The 22,369-nt window shown below is 43.4% G+C and overlaps 1 protein-coding gene across 4 annotated transcripts in view; it reads right to left on the bottom strand.

The window, feature by feature from the left end:
• The window catches only part of dcc (DCC netrin 1 receptor), a 301,630-nt gene that overhangs the window by 221,639 nt on the left and 57,622 nt on the right, over positions 1 to 22,369 (bottom strand). For all 4 annotated transcript variants that reach the window (XM_061747156.1, XM_061747157.1, XM_061747158.1 and 1 more), the window contains exon 2: positions 6,399 to 6,755. In XM_061747156.1, coding sequence (XP_061603140.1) covers positions 6,399 to 6,755 — 357 coding nt within the window. The remainder of the gene's footprint in view (positions 1 to 6,398; positions 6,756 to 22,369) is intronic.

The raw sequence follows: 22,369 nt of genomic DNA, 5'->3' as shown, positions 1-22,369 counted from the left end.
TTCTTATCCCGTCAGGTTTCTTAGTGGTCGGTATTTTGTTATCCATGTTTCTCTTTTTTACTTTGAATTAAGATTTTTTTTTTTAGTGTTTTTTAAATTAGCGTTTCCTCCAAGATCCTTGCAGAATTGCGGCCCTGTGTGCCTTTTGTGCTGGAACAGTTTTGTTGTGCAACAGGGGAGTTTGTTGTCACTTTTTTTTTGTTTTTTTTTAAATGGAATATATTATAATATAATAACTGCTTTTTTTTATATGTGGCCTGCAATTGGGTGGCGACGAGCGCAGGGTGTACCCCGCCTCTCGCCCCAAGATAGCTGATTCAGATCAGCTGTTCTGGACCAAAATGATCCAAGTCAACTCCGAACTCACGTTTAGATTAGAAGCATGTTGAACTCGCTCGCTGGGATATTCCCCGCACCTCTTTATCGGAGCCGGCACATTTTCACATGCGTAAACGATGACGTCACTCCGCATTTACATCAAGATAGTGCATGCACAGACAGAATGGAAGGAATATTTTAGCCCTGTGAAACTGAATGGAATTCCATTCGGTTTCATCCGCTTTATTCCAATGGAGGTGTTTATATGGAGGATATTTGATTTGTTTAGGCTTCTAACCTGATCGTAATCGGGACATAAGGCTCCACGTAAACCTAACTATTGAGTTTTTCAGATCTCGCTTGAGATATTTTTGCCCATTCTTTGTCGAAGTGTTTTAATTCAGCAACACTGGAGTTTTTTTTTTGCGGGCAAACAACCTTTTTTTTTTAAGTCATGCCACAAAAATTCTGCAGTTTCAGAGCTTTTCATTAAGCTCGCCTGCTCACGCTCCTTGTTCCTACGGACCACCAACTACTTCCTCCGCCTCCGTCTGCTTCTGGGTCCAGTCCAATACCGTTTGATTACAAATCGTGCCACAAAGTTCTGACACTCATTTGTTTGAATTGAGAAATTAACCTGTAGCGCATACAAACATATGAAGAAGGATACGTATGTTTTTTGAATTTTTTGAAGGGTTTCATTTTTTCAGTCCGAACTAAATCAGGTTATTTCCTCGTCTCATATGAAGGACAACGTCGCCAGATTTGCATGATCCAAAGTGTGAAGCAGTGCATTTAGAGCAATGTTCAGTCGATGAACAGGATCACACAGAATAAAAAGTAAAGCAGCAAAGCGAATTGGGAGAGAGCAGGAGAAACGGGTCAAAAAACAGTAGGAGTAGGAGGAGGGGACATGAAAGGAGTGAGTGAGGAGGACGACGGGGGTGAAGAACAGCAAGAAGGAGGAGGAAGAAGCTCAACCTGATTATAGCTTCACTTCAGCCTCCAAACCTCCAGCCGTCTGTTGTAGGAGTTGCTATCTCCCAACAGTTTTCATCCTTGTTTGGCAAACACACTCAAATAAATCAGATGCATAATAACATGCAAATCTCAGCAAACAGATGCAACCGGCAGAGGGATGTTGGGCCGAAGTTGCTCTGAATAGCTACCTTGGGAACCATTATTATCTACGTTTGCCGGTGAAACTTTCGCCCCTCTACCCCAGCTGCCTTTAATGGAGATGAGTTGAAATCCCCACAGAGTTGACCACTAATTAGGAATGGGAGGTATAAGGGACGCTCAGATGTCAACTGAATTCTACAGAATTATAATGAGTCACAGGCCAGTATCAGGGAATGGAAAATGAAGAAACACGGAATGTTTGGGCTTTTCATTGGCATATTCGATATTCTTCCCATGTCACCTTAACATGACAAGAAGCTTCAATACATTTGCAATGGTGAAATGCAACGCTAAAGAGTGAAACAGAGGACTCCTTTAATCTCCGCCATACACACCCACAGTGTTCAGTGTTGCTAATGAATTCCCACTTTACAGTTGTCTTTGTTTGCATAAATAGAGACGCCATAGCTGCTAATTGAATTTTTAAGCCTCCTCTTCTCATTAGCATTTTGCCTTGTAATGTATTATTAGTCCCTAGTGTTGCTTCGAGGCAGCTGTTTTTTTTGTCTTCTTTCAGCTTTACCAAATTATTTTTGTCTGTCTCATCATCTTTTTATAGCTCATATTTCAAGGCATGTCAAGAAAAAAAAAACATTGGAAAAATACATTTCCAGGCAAGCTCCAGTAAATCACTGTACATAAAATCCACCTGGAAATTAAGCGGCAAATTTGTTCGCATGGTTGCAAATTCAGAAATACGAAGTGGACAGCATGTGCAGTTTGATTTGTGTTATTTTATTTATTTTTTTAAATTCAAACAGAACAGGCATCATTTTTTTTTAGCGAATTTGATCCAGACGGCTACTTTCCAAGTTAAATGAAAGCACATATAAATAGATTTGTTTTCAAAGTAAAGTAAATGCAGTTCTGCACAGAATTTGTAAAATGTGTACAATTCTTTCCCCAAAAAATGTAAGTGATCATGAAAAACTTGCAGTATTTGATTTTCAATGGGTTCACATCAAACTGTAAGACATTTCAGAATAGCACAATAATAAAAAAAAAAAAGCAAAGAATAAAATAATGAGGTGATCGCCGTTCTGTCATCGTTGATATTTTCTGCCAGTGTATGTAAACGTATGAGCACAACTGTAAATACCTTGATGAGTCTTTTACAGTCAATGATGGAGAAAGTACATTCCTCTATGTCTGTCTCTCTGTTATACTCATCCGTAAATTGTATTGATCTTTAGCCACTTTCTGAATCTGGTTAAATGGATTTCATTTCCATCCATCCATCCATTTTCTGAGCCGCTTCTCCTCACTAGGGTCGCGGGCGTGCTGGAGCCTATCCCAGCTGTCATCAGGCAGGAGGCAGGGTACACCCTGAACTGGTTGCCAGCCAATCGCAGGGCACATAGGAACAAACAACCATTCGCACTCACAGTCATGCCTACGGGCAATTTAGCGTCTCCAATTCATGCATGTTTTTGGGATGTGGGAGGAAACCGGAGTGCCCGGAGAAAACCCACGCAGGCACGGGGAGAACATGCAAACTCCACACAGGCGGGGACGGGGATTGAACCCCGCACCTCAGAACTGTGAGGCTGACGCTCTAACCAGTCGGCCACCGTGCCGCCTGGATTTCATTTGGTTCTAGCAAATAAGTATGAATAGTCAAGTGAATTAGGGGAGCTTGGAAATATCACACAAAGTGGACAATGTCAGTATTGTAAGTATGAAGACCAGGTTAAGGTGTCCTGGAAAGTAAATATAAATGAGGGCAAACTCATTCCTCTCAGTACAATTGCTAATCAATACAAACATTTTAGCAGACACATTGAGGACAAAGAAAAGAAGCGGTCCTTTGAGTAAGATTTTTGGGGCCAAGCAGTCACATATTGTTTGACTGGCAACAGGAGCAGTGCGACAGCTGAGCCCTGAGGAACACCACATTAGTCAATAGTACCGAAATATATTCGATTATATACACAAGTGCATTTATGGAACTAGTGCGAGCTAATTTATGGCCTCATTGTTATTAAATTAAACCAAACCAAACCCTAAGCAACATAATCTATGTAGCTAACGGGATCTCACTTATGATAATATGAACAAATCATATTTGTTTATTTTATACTCGTTTTTGTAAAACGAAGACATTTTTCGTTGAAGTAATCCCTGAGCCGCAGAGCACAAAGTAAGTACTCCAAAATGTGGTAGGGGTACTGGTAAGGTAGGTCATGAAAATGAGACTTGGGAAATCAGGGGCCTCATGTACAAAAGGTGCGTACGCACAAAAACGTGGCGTACGTTCTTTTTCACGGCAAACTTCCGATGGATCAAGAATGAAATGACCGTGAAAATGTGCGGCGCCTCACGCCAACTTCGTGGCTGGCGTACGCACGTTTCTGCAGCTGTTGGTCCTGTGGCGACACTTCGAGGTGATGCTGGGAAACTGTTATAATAAATCACATGAACAAATCGCACTGGTGAACAATTCCTGCCCGACAACATTTGATCGCAACAATGTAAAAGGAGCACGGGTGAGGACACGGCCGGTCGGGCCGCCGGTCGTTGGAGTGTAATTGCGTCGGAGACGCTGGGGATGCCGGAGGAGATGCCAGGAACGGGGGATGAATCCTCCGCGTCGGTGACACCAGTGATGCCAGCACTGAAAAAAAGAATCCCTTGAATTTAATTTGAACACGTACATCGGTTGCGCATGATTGAAATCTGTTTAAATTACGTGTTTTTTTTTAAGGAGGAGAGGGGTAAATAATGTCCTTTTAACACATTGCAATCATGTGCAACCCATGTACATGCTCAAATTCAGTCAATTCAAAGGACTCTTTTTTTTTTTTTTCAGCGAGGGACGCTGGAGGAATCCTCCGCGTCTGTGACACGAGCGACGCCGGGGACGCTGGACGAATTCCCCGAAAACACGTAGCACGTGGCTGCGACTGCGTGACCTCTCCTGTGTATTCAAATAATTCAGCGAGTAATCAAACAGGAGTCCACATTTTCGATATCCTCTTTGATATGCCGATGTGCTTCGATTTGAATTCAGAAGATTTATAACAAATAGCACACATACAACATTTACACAGGAACCTTTCTCTCATAGCGCTGAGTGTAGGTTACTGTATGAACGCATTTGTTGTGGGTTGTAAAAATACATGGCATTTACCTTGGGGGCAATAGAGTCAGCCACACGTGAAGGTAGTGTCACCCATAATTGCAGCGACTCGCTCCTCGAACGGCGTGAGGCCCTCCGCGCCGGTTCCACTTTGGCGGCGGGCAGCTGTCCTCCGCTTCGCATGCACCTTTATGTCTGACCGCTTCTGTGGTCGGAACCCCACAGCGTCGACAGCCGCACACGCCCCGTCCCATTCGCTCTTCTTTCGCTTGTCGTTAACGCCGGAGGACACGAGCGTGCCAAAGAGGATTTTCTAGCGCACCTCCACTTCATTGAGCAACTTCACATTCAGAAAACATCTTTTTCTTCAATACCTTGCTCCTTTTCCTTTTTGCCTGATCATGCAGAGATCGGGATCTCAGGCGCAGGGTTCGTTTAAATAGGATTTGGGTGGCGCGGACAGTCGCGGGGTCGGCTCCTCCGACACGTGCGCTCAGTTCTACGTTGATCGGGATGTACGAAGGAAATGCGCTTGGATTCGTACATCTGGATAGTTTTGCGCATCCAACGTTTTCTGGATTTTGAGCGTATGCCATGTTTCACTAGGAAAGTCTTCGTACATGAGGCCGCTGGTCTTTGGATTAGCCACCGCGCAGATTTTGAACTACACCACTGAAGTAAACTTAGTAAATAATAATGAATAAATAAATAATAAATTCCCTTTTTTGGGGAATGTTTTTACTTTCACTTCCAAACCTTTAAAGATTGAATAGCAGAAAATGACTTACTTGATACTTAAGTACAGCAAATGTCAGACACTTTGGAAGACTTTTGCTCAAGAAATATTTTACACGGTGACTTTAAATTCTACCTCTTAAGACACTTTTACTCAAGTGTTGCCTTCAAGGAATTTTGTACAAGTTTGCATGCCCAACTCTAATTTGTCCACAGGCATTAATGTGAATGTGAATGGTTGTTTGTCTACACTATATGTGCCCTGCGATTGGCTGGTGGCCAGACCAGGGCGCATCACGACGTTAACTACGATAGGCTGCAGCGCACTCGCAACCTTAATGAGGCCTAGGTTTGAAAATCGAAAATGGATGGCTAGAATAGAATAGAATAGAATCGAATCTCCACATTGTATGCAGCTCTAACACAAGCGCTCGTTGACAGTTATTTTCTGTATCATGGCTCTTATGCTGGCCGGTACGGTGGGCGACTAGTTAGCACATCTGCCTCACAGTTCTGGCGGCCGGGGTTCGAATCCCAGGCCCCGCCTGTGTGGAGTTTGCATGTTCCCCCCGTGCCTGCGTGGCTTTGCTCCGGGCACTCCGCTTTCCTCCCACATCCCAAAAAACATGCATGGTAGGTTCATTGAAGACTCTAAATTGCCCGTAGGTGTGAATGTGAGTGCGAATGCTTGTTTGTTTGTTTGTATGTACCCTGCGATTGGCTGGCGATCCATTCCTCTACTCTCAGCCACATCTGTATTTTAGTCATTTTTGACCATAACTACTTTTTCCCGTTACGGGGGGTTTGGGAATTGCCAACGCCCAGTCAATGAGGGTTGGATGCTGCAGGCAGTTTGGACGGAGGGATTTGTATTCTTTTATATTACATCTTCTGTGAAGCACTGTGTTGAACGGTGCTCTATAAATTAAATATTGATTGATTTATCAATTTTCTAGAGTTTTGTGCTCTCCTCATCAATTTTGCCTTTTGTCGTAAGTGAGTTTAGCAGTTTTTTTTCTCATTTCCTTTCAAGATGCTGAGACTCCTCTTGAGTCTTGCGGTGGCCAAAAATGTTTGATCTTACCTGCCACGGTGACTCTTGCAGTCCGGCTTACAATACTTCCGAGTCCTTCGAGTGTGGAGAGGCACTGGTATTCCCCTTCGTCAGGGCGGTGGTGTCGCGAGTGCATGATATTCTGAACCAGCAGCGATCCGTTGGCCAGCTCCTGCCGCCGTTCATCCACCAGAGCGCTGAGTAGCACACCGTCCTTCCGCCATGTGACGGTGGGCGTTCCGGACGCCATTTCTGAGCGTGCCTGGCAGTCGAGCTGTAGCACGCCACCTCGCACTGTCACCGTGTCTTGAGGCTCCTTAGTGAATGTGAAGTCTACGAAACCTCCAGGACTAATTGAGGAGGACGATGATGAAGGAGCCTCTGAGGCTGCAGCCAGGGAAGAGAACACAGGAGAACACATAAGATATAATGAATTGGAAAACACGATAAAGAGCTCAAGATCTGTAGAAAGCCGGTATGCATCCCTAAAACAAACATTGTGTATTGAAACAACAGATGTGTCCTACTTTACTGCCTTCCTGTCAACATGTTTTATCAAAATACACTTGGTGCTCATTTTGGAGCACATGAATGTTTAGCTAAACGGCTCCGAACAAGGTGTTGTTTATAGCCAAGAGCCAATTTGTATCCCAGAGGCCGCCTCATATTCGATCAAGCCACAATTGCAACGGTAGCAGACCATAAAGAGATTGCGAGACAACAAAGGTCGTAAAACATGAAGGGAAAACTATGGATGTGGTGATGGTTTATAGATTTTGCAATAAAAGCTGCAGGTGAGTTGGAGGTACAGTTTCATTACTTCTAATGTGTTTAAAAGGGTCAATGTGACCTAAATCAGCGTAGTTACCTTCTGGTGTTTACATTAAGGCATGTCGCTTTACTAACTTGGAAACTGTTCCTGATTTAATACGACAACCGTATCCAGTTGGAACAGATACAAGGTCCGTGTAAAGTCCATGTACATCTTGAAATTCTCTTGAGTAGACTCCATCGTCACAGAGCCGCAGTGTACGATCGCTAATTCATCCAAATTTAAGCAATGTCTTCAAGTGAGACCAACACTCGCCCATTTGTGACTTTCCTGCAAAAGTCCTCTTGTTGCACAACACGTGTATTCTACATTCTCAGATGCCACACTGCTCCTTGAAGACTTCTGGTAAACAGCTGAAGCACCAGAAGAAGGTATTGGCATGCCGAGAGAGGGTAAAAGTGGATATGCTCAAAGGATTCCCCAAAAAAAGTTACCCGCCATTATGACATGCACAAGAGTACCGTGCGGTATTACATAAAGAACAACAAAACAGCAATGAGGATACCTGATGAAGTGCCTCATTTTTAAATTCTTCTCATGAATAAAGTACTGGACTGGCTTATGATTGTGCAGTGGTTGCCTATCATGCAAAGGAATGCTTCAAATGTTGGTTAACGTTGATCGGTGTGATTGATTGACCAGGTGTGTGAGAAAAGTTCCAAGAGCGATTTCCCGAAACCTATTTCAAACCCAGAGCCAGCTCAAATGAAATTTCTCATTCTTTTTTTAGATTGCTAAAACACAGAGAGAGAACGTGAAAGAGTCTGCATTCAAGCATTTCATGATCCCGGATGGTCTCTTTATTACAAGTCCTCCCATAAATATGTAAAGCCCTGCGTGTTTCCCCATTTCCGAATCAATCTGATGACAGTCTCCGCAGCAGAGAACATGTATGCTATCAATGTAACATGCCGCGCATCAGCCTGCAGGATGAACCTGTTTTCATGTTCTTATATATAATAGAATCATTCAAAAGGCTCAGACGGCTGTGCGCTACAGTGACTACATCGCTCCTTCTGTTTGATGTCGATGCGACTAAAACGGGCTTTCATCCTGATCAGAGAGGCAGTATGTATGTCAAAGGTGTCACTCTGTGCCTGCGGGGTTCCCGCGAAGTAAACGGAGGTTTAGTTAGTACAAGAAGGCACACCATTAAACAGAAAAAAAATCAAACATCAGAAGTGAAAAGTGACAACGTTCTCTGTGTAATTTTCCTGGTCACTTGTTTCAAGGAATTGGTAGAAAGGTTCAAAATAGTAGCCACATCAGAATGTCCTTTGTGATTAAAAATGTTGCAAAGTGAACCAAACCTAACCTTTGAATGACAAACGAGCACCAACAGGATTGTGAGACGTGCTCACATTGTTAAACATTCATAATATTCACTGGAAAATGACAACAGGGGCTCTACTTTCATGACTCGTGCCAATCCAGCCCAGCGCTTAGCGTAACTGTGTGAGGACGCGGGTTAGACCCGGTCTTGGTCATTTCTTGAACCGGCGTAACCCAGCGCATTTAAAAGCGGGCCGTCTGCGCTGGCGTGGGCGCCATCGCATCTGAATTTCATCCTGTCTCATCCAAGTGGCTCCTCTCGCCCCCTTTAACTGCACACTGACGGCCTTTGACACGGCAGAAGGAGAAACTGATTCGCTTGAGTCTGGGAGGGTTGGAGCGCACAAAGTACGTTTAGAAGGATCTGCAAGCAGACCTCCACGGGCAAATGATGTGAAGTCGGCTCGGGAGGAGCTCACAGATCACCCCCGACCCGATCGTTCGTAGCTGCATGTCGGCCAGATTTAAAAAATATAACAATGATGAGAATCATAACGATGTGTTCAATCGATAGAGTTCTACCTTAATTCAGAGGTTTTGATGCACACGGTTCACATATTCGTTCATGAAATATGTCTGACATCTGCCACACATGAGCGTGGAACTCGTATATCTGTCTACCTGCACCACGATCAAAATTCACCCAAATCCCATGAGGCAGGTCTACCTTATGCCAAAAGTAAGACATGGTCTGAGCAGGCCTAAATAGAAACCGACTTTCGGCCACCAATTTGCAGCATGTGGTGGGCAGATGTCAAAGGCTGCATTTGTCGGAGAAATGAAGACAAACCAATTCTTTCGCAAAGTTGATGATGCAAATCATATTTTGGTGTATGTCGTTGTGCTAGGAATCAAACTAGCTAACCACTACCTCGCTGTCAGAGGTACACTTCAAACCAACAAGAGTCATTTAGTACATACTGTAGCCAACTATTTCTAACCAACACTTCTAACCTGCTTTCACAGATGCCAGAACACATTTCTCCTTGGTGACGGTATTCTGGGACTTATGTTTATCTTATGTTTTTCTTTATAGTGAAAAAATACTGACTCATTTTTAATTCGTTCATTTCACAACTTGAATGTCTCAATGCGTGCTCCAAAAAAATGCTACAACTTTGCTTTAGAAAAACATTTCCAAATTCAGAAAACAAGGCCAAAGAATTCCTTTGAGTTCCCCTGTCATGGTCTGTGTTTTGCTTTGGGTTAGGGTTTACTTTTGCCCCATGTTTTTCTGTGTTCCATGTTTGTCGTGTGCTCATGAGGTTGTTGTGTCCACCTGTTCTCGTCGACCAATCGGCTCCCTCTAGCCGCTCGTGTCTCGTTTAGGTGTTCCTCGTTGTCTCGTCAACGTGTTTGTATTGAGTTCCCTGGTTTCTTTCAGTTCTGGTCGGTTCGTTGTCGTTGTCACATGTCTTGGCAGTGTGTCATCGTCAGGTGTCATCGTCCCCGTCTGTGATCTGTCATAGTCGTCAGTTGTCGCTCAGTTATTTCGTCAGTCCTGTCTTGTTTCTTGTTTTGGGTTTACTCAAGTGTTCCTTTGCGACTTTGTGTTTTTCGATTTTGGACGTTTGGACTTTTTCATGATCCTTGTTTTTGCAATGCAATATCATTTTTGGATTTTCTCCTGCACGACTGCGTTGCCTCCCTGCTTCCCTGCACTTGGGTCCTCCATGTTCTTGCCTTGCCTTCCTCGCCTTCGAACAAACCCCAAACGTGACATCCCCTTAAGCGAATGTAATAAATCCCGCAGGTTTATTTCATCATTTTCTGCTTCCTCGACTGCTGTATGTCACACGTCCCTCAGTCCTAATCTGCCCATCTTTAGCTCCCCGTTTCATTCATGTCTCTCTCTCTCTCTCGCTCTCTCTCTCTTGCTTCATGGTTTCCTTCTTATTGATTCCCTTTCGGCAGTCCCCCCTACTCTCTCTCTCTCTATCGGTAAATCACTGTCTTGACAGCTCTATCGCTACACACTCCCACTGCTTTCTCTCGCTCTCTCTCAAACACAGAGACACAAGTGCGCGCACACACACACACACACACACACACACACACTTAATCAGTGTGTCCTTGTCCTAGTTGTCCTGCAGTTTGATGTTATCACTCTCTATCTGCTTGCCATCTCCCTTCTCATCTGACTGCCTGGAAACTTTTTTTTTTCATATTTCATTTACACAGTGATCACGTTTACTGCTTAAAAAATATATATATACATTTAAAATGGTCCATAATTTCCTTCCCCAGTTTGTGTGTGCGCGTGCGTGCGTGCGTGTGTGCATGCATGCGTGTGTAGTACGGCTGCCATGGTAACAAGGTTGCCTCTTTGACAAGTGTCAAACTCAAGGTCTATGTTTTATGTGGTCTGAGAAAGCACGGACGTACTGAAGAATCTCATTGATTGTATTTGCCGCTCAGTCCTTGATCCTCGGTTTACACGTCCTCTCATCACAGACTCCATCGAGGAATCAAGGAAATCACGAGGAGCACAAAGTTTGGTGAGTAATGAGATCCTTTCCTCTCTGCCTATCAATTGTTCAGCTTTCACTTGTAGTCCATATTAGTGTTTTATTGTTTAAACGCACATTGGATTTATGATGTAGAACAAAAAGATGGCCGTTCTGGTATATTTAATGCAAGTCTCTTTTAGCAGAATTATTACATAATATTGCTGTCGTGTATGTGCAAGGGTGTTATAGTCTTTGGAAAAGTATAATGTTTCACATTAGGTTTCTGGCTTATCGTATAAATGTTCATGCCCAGAAATCAGTACTTCTACAAGGTACACAGACTAAAGATCCCAGATCGAGGAGAGACAAAGTTGTACACAACTACTTACATGAAGAACTGACCTGAATGGAAAGACGTTACGGCGTTACAACATGTAATTAGCTTGGATCCGAATGGGCCTGACAGGGAACAGTAACATAAAGCATCGACCTTTTGTTGGGGTACCAGCGGTAAAGTGCTGTGCGCTTGTGTAGACTGGAATGGAATACGCTGCTGTTTGTTGATTGGTTTACAGAGAATTGTCACTTGTCTTGTGACTCATGCTGCATTGTATGAGCGGAATGGGAACACAACATCTAGTCCAATTAATAATACTGAAAGAGAACGGGGCGCCTCGGTGGGGCCGGCAGACCGCCCCGGGTCCCTCGGTGTGGGACGTGTCCCCTCCTGGGCCCGATCCCGCCCCTCGATCGATTGGGCGGGGTCCTCGGCCTCGGCGGTGCGGCCCCAGCAATTACAGGACACTTCTGCCAGTCTTTGCGCATGTAAAACGCTGTCAATTGACTTGCATGTATCCGCAGGCACACACCCCTGGGACTCTTTCACTGGGTGTGGGGTCACGCACTTATTGCGACAAATAACTCGTGAATATGCAAATCGCTTGTGTGTTATACTCGCGTCCTGTAGACTTTTATCATTTACACAATGAATCCCACCACACTTCAGTTGTACAGCCGGGTTCACGACCCTTGTCCTGCATGCTTCCTCTCCTGTCCTTGTCCTGTCCTATCTTGTCCTGTCCTTCCCTCACAGGGTGTAGCACCACAGCCCCATGCGACACTCATATTTAATGTTTCATTGTTGTACATAATGTAATGACTTACTTCTCTCATCCTGTTTACAATTAGTGCTTTGTCTTTTCTCTTTGTTGTCTTTCTCTCCAATAAACCTCAATTATAATACCACAGCGGAAGCTTCAAAACTCCACTGTGACACAGCAAAACTGTTCCGGCATAAAAGGGATACAGATTTTCCATTCTGCTTGTCCTAACAGCCGAACAGGACAAAAAGAAATTACTGACAGAGAGGAATTTACACACAGTGTTGTGTGTTCAGTCAGCATACAGCACTACTTGGTGTTATATTCCTGTTCTTCGTTTATTTCATCCATCCATCCATTTCCTGTAGCGCTTATCCTCAGCGGGGTCGCGGGCGCGCTGGAACCTATCCCAGCTATACTGCAGTGAATCAAACAGAATGGGAACTCTTGGTTTCTGAGATAAAACACCTTATAAAATGATACGAACATAAAATATTTAATGAGCCTCATGCAAATACGGTAAATTACAGTATTTGGCCTCATGGCTCTAACAATATGTACAATTCTAATTGTAATAAATTATCAAAAGTAGTTTCGGTTTGAAACTTCCAAACAGTGGTACTCTGAAACGCATTCTACTACAGCGGTAGAGCGGTCGAAGGATATAAAGCGATCCAGGAGTTTGAACGGAAGGATGCAATTTGATGACAGCAATGTGGACGACAGCCAAATCCATTTGAAAACACATACCGTCTCTCCCAGTGACTGACATTATGGGTTACAGCCTGAAAGAAGACTGTATTAAGACTCTGGGGACAATCCAAGTATATGCGTGCGTGTGAGTGTGAGTGTGTGTGTGTGTGCTTAAACTCTGTGCCAACGGAATCATGCCAGGAATCAAAATCAAAGAAGGAAACTGGAAGAAAGAAGAAAAACTGAGCCGAAGGAAGTGGGAAGTGAAAGTTAAATAGTGGTAAATGAATACTCTTCTAAAAAAAAAAAACATTTAGATTACATACAGTATTCTAGTATATGTCCCAAATGTTTCATATTGGACACAGCAAGGTAAGATGCATTTTTACAAGGGTGATATTGCAAATGCAAATAAGACACTGGGACATTTCCCATTATGGTCCAATGCCTGAATTGATCATTGCACATTCAGCTCAAATTATGATGTCAAATTTGGGACAGACATTAAGAATGCCAAGCTCCACTTTATGCCCTGTGTATTCGAAGGTATGGTTTAAGCATACAATTGGTATGAAAAGTGTCAAATGTTAAATAATTGCGCCATACTGTCGGGGACTCGTACAAGAATTGGAAAAAAGTACTTGCAATAACAATGGAAATCGACATTGTCCAGAAATAGACAAATACTATCCAGGAGTGCTGTTATCCCGTCTAACCCAAACACCGATTCAGCATGAGAACCAAAACTATGACTCTGCCATCAGACATATTTCCCAACCAAGGTCCCATCTGCACTGAGCTCACACACCAGCTGGACAGCATTGGTGAGTGTGCGTGTGTGTGCGCGCACGTGCGTGTGTGTGCGGCATTTTCGCATTAAGCCTTCATTAACAAATCTCACCTGTCAGCCACCCTCTGTCTCATTGAACTATAATTCCCATAATCCCTTCTGTAATCTCACATCTGAGCTCCACAAAGCCTTGCATGCACACGTGCACGCACGCACACACACACACACAGACACACAAATGAAATTCTTTTATTTCTATTGTGCAAAGAAAGGGAAAAAAATTGTGAACGCATCTGAGTGCCTGGCTATACCTGAGGAAACACTGGACAGTTTTGTCCTGGTTGATGCTGCGACGCTTGACACAGCGAAGCCCACCACATATCTTTTAGACCCAATTCCAACATAAATTCCAGTATCAACTTTCGGGATGTGTTTGGAGAAGAGCTTTTCAATATTTCAAAATGCTCTCTTCAGAGGGGAAGTTTCTCTGCGGCCTTCTAACAGCAGCGGTAGGGTCCCTTGTGAAGAAGAGCAATTCCAGTTGTAATGATTTTAACGACACCCGACCTGTTTCTAGCGTTCCATTTTCAAGAACTTGGTTTTATTCAACTCCTTGACTTTTTGGCCAATTTTAATGTTCTTGAAAAGTCTGCTTATGAACCAAAGGACCTCGTCAACATTTTAAATGATTTTAGAGTCACACTTGATAACCGAACGGCACGGTGGCCAACTGGTTGGAGCGTCTGCCTCGCAGTTCTGAGGTCCCGGGTTCAATCCCCGGCCCCACCTGTGTGGAGTTCGCATTGTTCTGCAGGGATCAATTTTAGCCCCCGTCTTATTGTGTCACCTGATGACACCAGTGCAATGGATACTCTTTGAAACTGTATTTTAGGCATGTAATTTGAAATATACATCCGTCGCGGTGTCACCGGTGATCCCCGTCGTTTTAAAAGGGTTAAAGAATATATCCAGTCTGCCCCATTCTCTCTAGGGCCAACACGGAGACGTAAATGCAGCGGCTGAAGTAGAGTATTTAACACGCCACCATTTTTCTCACGACATATTTTACATATAATTGATGCCAAACAAAAATCATCTGATTCTGACATCTTTTTTTTAGGACTGTCTATCTACATGTACATTTCAAGTGATACAGTATCCAATATGTCTGCGTTCGTTCACATTCGCAACAGTGACAGTAACGGCCTTAGCAGAGGTTCAGGATTTACACACTTTCAATTCCCATGTAAATTTCAAGTATATTTTCTTTTCACTGACCACTTAACAACCAGCATGCATTGACCGACAGACACCAAAATTGCATGTAAATGACTAAAGAAGCATGTAGAAATTGTTCTTGTGACTTTCAGCTTGTCTGTTGCCACAGCGATCACTCGCATGATTTGTGTGGTACAATTTTACGCTGGAGCAATCCACCCATTTTTTTAACCAGGGTTGGGACTGGCCATGACTGTGTATTGGGGCATTGGCTGGGAATCAAACTCCTGTTGAAAGGCAGCAGTATGTACCACCACACACACACACACACACACACACACACACACACACACGTGTGTCTATAAGGATGAGAAATAATTAGAACAATAATACATAAGCAAAACCAGTATGATATCTAACATGCCATGTAGTTGGCCTGCGCTGACTCGTCCCCCAATTGATTTAAATGAGGGTAACATCCACTTAACTCCACAAGATGCCATCGCCAATTTTTAATGAGCAATTTTGGCTTGTATAATAATCGACACACCTCTAATGGGGAGGTTACCATACTTAGACAATTTTTTTTTTTGGTTTATACATCATCAATCCATGTATTTGAATGATTCAAGCTCACATTAACAGGGTATACCCGATCTACTGTATGTCTGCACGCTGCACTCGCATTGGTAAATAGCCAGTACATTTTGGATTTGTATCCTTATAGCGAATGGGTCCAGTCACCGATTTGCAGGCAGCTTGGGTTCAGTTTCTACCCAGTAATGGTGTGAATATGAGTCTGAATGGTGTTCTGTCTCTATATGTGCCCTCCAACTGACTGGCGACCAGTTCAGGGTGTAGACTGCCTTGCACCCAAAGTAAACTGGGATAGTTCTCCAGCACCCCGTGACCCTGAAGAGCATAAGCGTTGTAGAGAATGGATGGTTGGGTGGAATGGGCCACTTTCCGATCGAAGGATGTCTGATTCCATGCATTTGTTTTCCCCTTTACGCCGCCATGGAGCATATCCGAATTGTAACACTTAAGTGCAATACATCCGACTTGTGTCACTTGAAGCTATTCATCCATGCATTGACTTCACCACTTTCTCTCAGTAGGGTCACAAGCTGACTTTGAGCAAAAGGTAGCGTACACCCTGGACCCTGCGGCCAGTCAATCACAGGTCACACAGAGAAACAACCATTCACACTCACGTTCACACCTACTGCATGAACAATTTCGAGTCTTTAGTTGTTTTTGGAATGCGGGAGTAGGCTGCAGGATCCGCAGAAAACCTACAGAAGCCCAAGACAGGACCCGAGATTCGTACCCTTGACTTCAGAACTGTGAGGCGGAATATGTGTTGCTCATGCCGCCCGTCACAGGATCCTTGCATTATTAACTTCGAATCCGGATCCGTGCCCATGACAGATGCAACGGACATATTGCCAAACACTAATACAATCCCCCTCCCACAATCACACCCACATCCTCTAGAGACTATTTGTAAAGAAGCAATTAAAAAGTCAAAACAAGTTAAGCCCTTAGATTCACGCAGTGGCGTAATTGATGTTGCAAAACAAAAACACAAAAAATAAACAAAATAAATACCTAATAAGGACCAAATGGGAGTTCGGTATGAGCAGAGGTGGGGAGAATAGTCAAAAATTGCACTCAAGTAATAGTACTGTTACTTTCTCGTGATATTACTCAACTAAAACTAAAAGTAGCGCTCCAAATATTTACTTGAGTCACAGTTACAGTAAGTATTCAGAGAAAAAAACCCGATGTGCGTAGCACGTCCGAGACGCACAAAAATGAGCAGGGATGCATAAAGGATGATCAATCTGTGTCTACAGACGCACAGCACGTGTGTGTTGCTGAAATGCTTTGTCGAATTATTATTCACTAAAAGTATGACGTGTTTCGGTGAATAATTATTACCTAAAAGTACAAAGTCCTGTCTTAGTGCTAACCAATCAGAGACAGAGTAAGAATGGTCATCGTCCCATAAATACAGTGGACACTCGACTTTTTTCTGGACTCAATAAATTGTCGTTGTTGTGGTAACACCCGGCAAGCCACTCACGACGCAGCAAGTTGCTGGCAGAACGACGCTGGCTCTGTAGATACTCACAAATGGAAGACTTTAGGGAAAATCAAGTATTTCTTATGTTGGCTAGCGAGCTAAGGAGCTAAAGCGCTCGCTCTGGCTCGCTCGATCGTGGTGACGTCATTTAAAACAGAGGTCACTTACTGGCAAACAGCCGTCCGCCTCCGGACCAAGAAGCAGTTCCATGCACGCCATAGCCCAAAAAGAAAGGTTATGATTCAAGCCGTACAGGGTTTCTATTTGAAGCGGCGCAACATGGTCGTGACGAACCGTACTGATCAATTACATGCGTGTTCAACCGCCCGCTTCAGCCAATCAAATCTGCATCTCAGGCGGTAATCACTGACAGAGACAAGGAGCGGGAGAGACAGAAGGCGGTTAAGGACAGAGCAAGATCAGCAAATGACTGATAAAGGAAGAGAACATTTGGAAACAAATGGGGCTCAAAATGGAACGGCCACAGTGACGCCCCCCACAGAATGCCGCCCTGGGCGCCTGCCCATATCGCCCATATCAGAAACCGCCACTGAGCGCACGTTGTTCTTTCTCCCTACTCCTTTCGAATGCAATTTGCATTCATGTGCTGTGATTGACCTGCTGGTTCTAATATATTCCACAGAACATTACATTTTGCAAACGCAGAACGAGATAGCCTCTTGTGTATTTCAGAAGCCCCAACTGGAGTTCAATCAGTCAATCAAACCTTGATTTACAGAGCACCTTTCATTCTTAAAAAGCAACACAAAGTGCTTCACGAGAAAAATGACAAAAGACATAACTCCCACACACCCGTAGTCTCTGACACAACACAACACAAGTGTAAAAGTAATTACAGTATAAAAAGAGGATTCAATATATAACATGGCTGCTGTGACAAGGCTGAGCACAGAGTGAAATTCTTGTCGGCCGCAATGCTGACATTTTTAGACAGACATATATGACAGCGCATGACGTTGCTGTTCTTTTACATTGTCCGTCCCATCAAATGTATATTTTCCTCACTCGAGTCTCATGTCAGATGGAGCCCGTTTAGGTAAATAGAGCTTTCTGGCCCCTTTCATGTCAATGGGTCACTTGGAAAGCTTTGCTTCATGGGAATATTCGGCGTGGTCGTGTGACCTCCTGTGACTGTCAAATGTCACGAATAGTTTGGATTGGTGAATCAAAAGTCACGTGACATAAGTCTCTCTGACAAACCAAAACAAATAGCGCAAGCAATAATAAATACCAGTAGACAGGCATGGGGACAGACATTTTGGGGGATTGATCATCGAGCCCAAAAAAGGGCATCCATCACAAAAATGAGTCATACAATTAAGGAAAAAAGCTGTCGTGTGTTTTTACCTTCTTTATTTCTGTTAACAAAATCAAGTGAATCGACAGTCAATAATACGGCTATTAACTAAAAAGGTAAAGGGAGGTTACAGTAGATAGAAAAAGTCAACACAGCCCTGTTCAAATTTGCTTTTGGAAGGAGAAGAGACGGGCTGAGGGGAGCGTATGTAGAATTCTCCCAAGGACTCAAATAAATGCTCGTCAGATTTCAAAACTGGGTGAAACGGATGACAAAGAGTGTGTTTAGTTTTTGTTATATTGATGAAAAGAAAAGAAAACTTCGGCTGGAGAAAAAGGCACTTTTTTTTGGCTCAGGGAAAAGGGGCAGGTTCTTGAGCACCACCTAGTGCCCATGTGTGCACATGCCTGCAGGTATACAAGCAGCGAGCGGAACGCAACTCAATGTGGGGAATTAAAAGTCGCATTTCTTCTGAACAAAAAAAATCTACTAAAATCATGTAGCATTAAAACTGCTCTTACTAATACGATTCGTCTAAAAAGTTACTTTAGTGAATCTAATGGACTGAATGTAGCTTGTTACTACCCAACTGAAAGCTAACCAGAACCTTAACTACAAAAACCAGGTCGCACCAAATAATAATTTTGGCCCAAGAAATGATAATAATAATACATCTTATACAACTGTGGCATTACAGATGAAGTAACAATTCTTTTTGTCTCTGTATTAATGAAATATTCTGTGGCGTTTTCTTAAATTGATCGATCGATTCTGAGGAGCAAGAAATATTTGCAAAAGGTGACACAAGACGTGGGTCGAACTCGGACAACTATCGACGTGACGCAATCAAGGCATTCACGTCGGGAATGAATTCCAGAGGCGGGGTGTCCGTTGTGTGAGTCGAGTCCTGTTGGTTCTTCCATTTTCTCCAAATACCACGCCTTTTGCCTGGGCATTTAGCCAGCCCCACTCCATTCTCCTTTACACACTGCAGAATGTGTGTCACATTATTACGAGCACTTTAAGCATTTGTAGAGGCAGCAAGAATGCACACTCAAAATTAAATGCTTTCGCTGCCAGGTAGAGTGCTCGCTCAAGTGGTTTTTGGTTTGTTTGGTTTTTTGGTGGTGGTTCTAGACCTGCTCTATACGTGAACTGTTCGAACCTCTTTTGCTCTACATAAATAGAATACACTTAACTATATACTGTATTGCATTTTGACATGATAGTGTAGTCCGGCAGCCAGCCTAACTCCCGGGTCATCGGGGAAGTCACTCAGTGTGGAGGGGATTATTTTCCAATATAGCCCCGCTGTTATATTACAGTGGGGCTGTAATACAGAACGCTCACAAACACATTTTGGAAATAGGCAGATAACAGATAACTCAAGATTCACTTGGCTGTTTGATTTCATACGCGATGGGTGTGCCGGCACCCTCAAGACACCAAACTATTTGTGGGCAAGCTACTAAAAGTTAATATTCCGCAATATATCCTCGAGAAATTCCTTCAAATAGAAGTAGAATTTTCATATCCATGACAGTAATTGAGTTGGACCTGACTTGTTTTTGCCCTCTGCGGCTTGTTGCCAGCTCCAATAGTGCTTTCATTAGATCAAAACTCCACAACATGACCTTGTTCATTGGAACGTCAGATTGCCAAATTCACTTGATCCATGTATCATGCCGACCCCTAGTGGGGGAGGACGGCTGGTTGCGATCGCAGAAAAGAAAGCGATGGTAGCTCACAGCAGGATCATCTCAAGGAGCAAATCAGCATTGGAAAAGGCAAAATGCTGGCAGAACATTTTGACCGGCCTTTGATCACACATTGGCTTCGTGAAAATCCAGAGTCTAAACCGCAACTCAAAGCGAAATGCCTTTCAAGGATAGAAATATCAGGTGGAAAAGAATAGAATGGAGTGGGAGGATATAGTCTCTTTTTTTCAAACCCACTCATTCTCCGCATTGTTTCTGTTTCTTTGGCTCAAGAGTAAAGAACGGTACATTAATGCAGTACATTCAAATATGTGTGAAATCTTTTATTATGAACTATCTGCAATAGCATCAACTCTAGCTGCGTCAGTCGTACGAATCATTTTAGGTTTTGTCAGTTGAGATATAGGTGATGGCAGTGGGGGGGGGGGTCAGAGGGCGTACATTTGGGACCTGAGCCTTCTGTGGGGATTTAAGTGAGCCAGTACACCCCTTCATACCACCTCTATCACATTGCAATTTTACTAAATATGCAAAAACACAATGCGACAATGTGTGGCGTTACAGAGCGAGAGAGAGAGAGAGAGAGAGCGAGAGAGAGATTTTACTTGACTCTTCTTCATTATTTATTTGGCCGCTAACTTAGCCATTGCTACACGCCACCTTTCCCTCCTTAACGTTTTATGGAGCACTAAACACAGGTACTGATTATTGTTAACGGGGCACTCATACATGTGTGCTTGTGAGTCAAAGCACACAGCCAAACACGTTCTCGAATCCTGTACATACACAATCTTCACAAGTTTGGCTCCTCCAGCCGTGCACAAATCACATGGCAGCTCAAATAACAATATTACTCAAATGAGCATGAAACTAAAAAAAATAAAAAAATAAAAAAATAAAAAAATTAAAATACTCAAATGATCAGATGAACCCTTTATAAGGCACTTCTCCTTTACTTGAGTTTTTCCTTGAATACAATTCCTGTCTCTTAGTTGTGTGGGTGTGGTTTTCTAAGCTAGAAGTAGACTTTACAAAGCAAATCTTTGCCCAGTGACTATAAAAGCCCCCCCCCCCCCCGCCCCCCCAGCCTTTTCTGTTCTGTTCTGTTCTATTGTATGGAAATCATGTTAATCCAGCAACATTCAAGCAGCAAACAAAGCACTAATTTTGAAACTCAAAATTGCACCACTTCTGGCCAGTGGCGGAGCTTGACGATTGCCTGGCAGAAGTTTCACTTGAACGTGGCACTAAGCAGGCCCCCAAAAATGGCATGTAAATTCGACATTCCACAGAGAAGAGTCATGTTAACAAGCCTACCAAATTTGAACGAATCAAACAAAAAATGGCTATGTATTTAAAATCAGGTTTCAAAACTGAAATAATAAGGGCCACCTCTGCTCTCAGACGCTGTGGGCGTGTCCAACGGATCCGCGACACGACGCCTGACGACAGCGGGACGGTAGGAGGAAGCCCGGGTAGATAGTCAGTCGGCACTGCCCCGTTCACTAGTATCGAGTTACCCACGAAGCCATGTTGTCTCTGGGGACAGTTTACAAAACTATCCGTCGTAAAATGTGCACGGCAGAGACGGCTGGTGGTGTTGATGTTCGGCTCGCCATCTGCGTGTGTCTTATTTATTTTATCCTTTTTTTTGGGAGCTTACAAAAATGTCACTGAGCTGTTCTGTAAATAGGGGCATCCAGCGAAGACGCATTTTCAGGGTGTAGCCATCGTTAGCTTGCTAACTCCAAGCTGGAGTTGTAAATGGCACATTTTATGGGAGCTAAGCACAGCTAACTCACAACTGAGCAGCATAGCCAAAATGCCGAAATGCCGAAATGACATCACTTTGTCCTTTTATAGCGGGGGATGGAACTCTCCCGAGAAAGTATACACCCCAGCTGTCTTTCAGCCCCGCCCACAAAAATCCGGAACATTCAAACCGTGAAAAAAATGCTTCAGCTATATCAACAATTCGGCACTATATTGTTATGTCTTTGCATGTTTTCAGCACTTATCTTCCAATGTATTTAATGTATTTAGAAACAAAATGGACATCTGCTATGAAATTAAGACAAAAGACGAAATGTATTCAAGACTTAAAACACATTATCATATATATATTAACATGAATACATTATTACATACAGTGCATTATTCAATATTTAATTACATTATATACTGTATTATAATAAATATGTACAATAATTAATGAATAATGTCATGAGGTTGTATATGTAGGTGAGTGCCCGTGAGGTGCCCTCACTGCACACCGCTGGCTGATGCTTTGTACTTACTACACAGTAGCATTTCCCCCCCCCCCCCCCCCCCCCCCCCTCCCCCCCTTTTTTTTGCATCAAGCCCTTATTAATCTAGACTGTATGTAGACTATATTAGCGGTCTGGTAAAGGGAGTGTGGCAGGGTAATTCTGGGGGTAATATTTGTACATTTTCTGTCAAA

The sequence above is a fragment of the Phyllopteryx taeniolatus genome, chromosome 15 (genome assembly GCF_024500385.1).
Source record: "Phyllopteryx taeniolatus isolate TA_2022b chromosome 15, UOR_Ptae_1.2, whole genome shotgun sequence".
Taxonomy (NCBI): domain Eukaryota; kingdom Metazoa; phylum Chordata; class Actinopteri; order Syngnathiformes; family Syngnathidae; genus Phyllopteryx; species Phyllopteryx taeniolatus.
The sequence above is the reverse complement of the archived record's forward strand: the minus strand, read 5'-3'. Positions and strand labels throughout refer to the sequence as shown.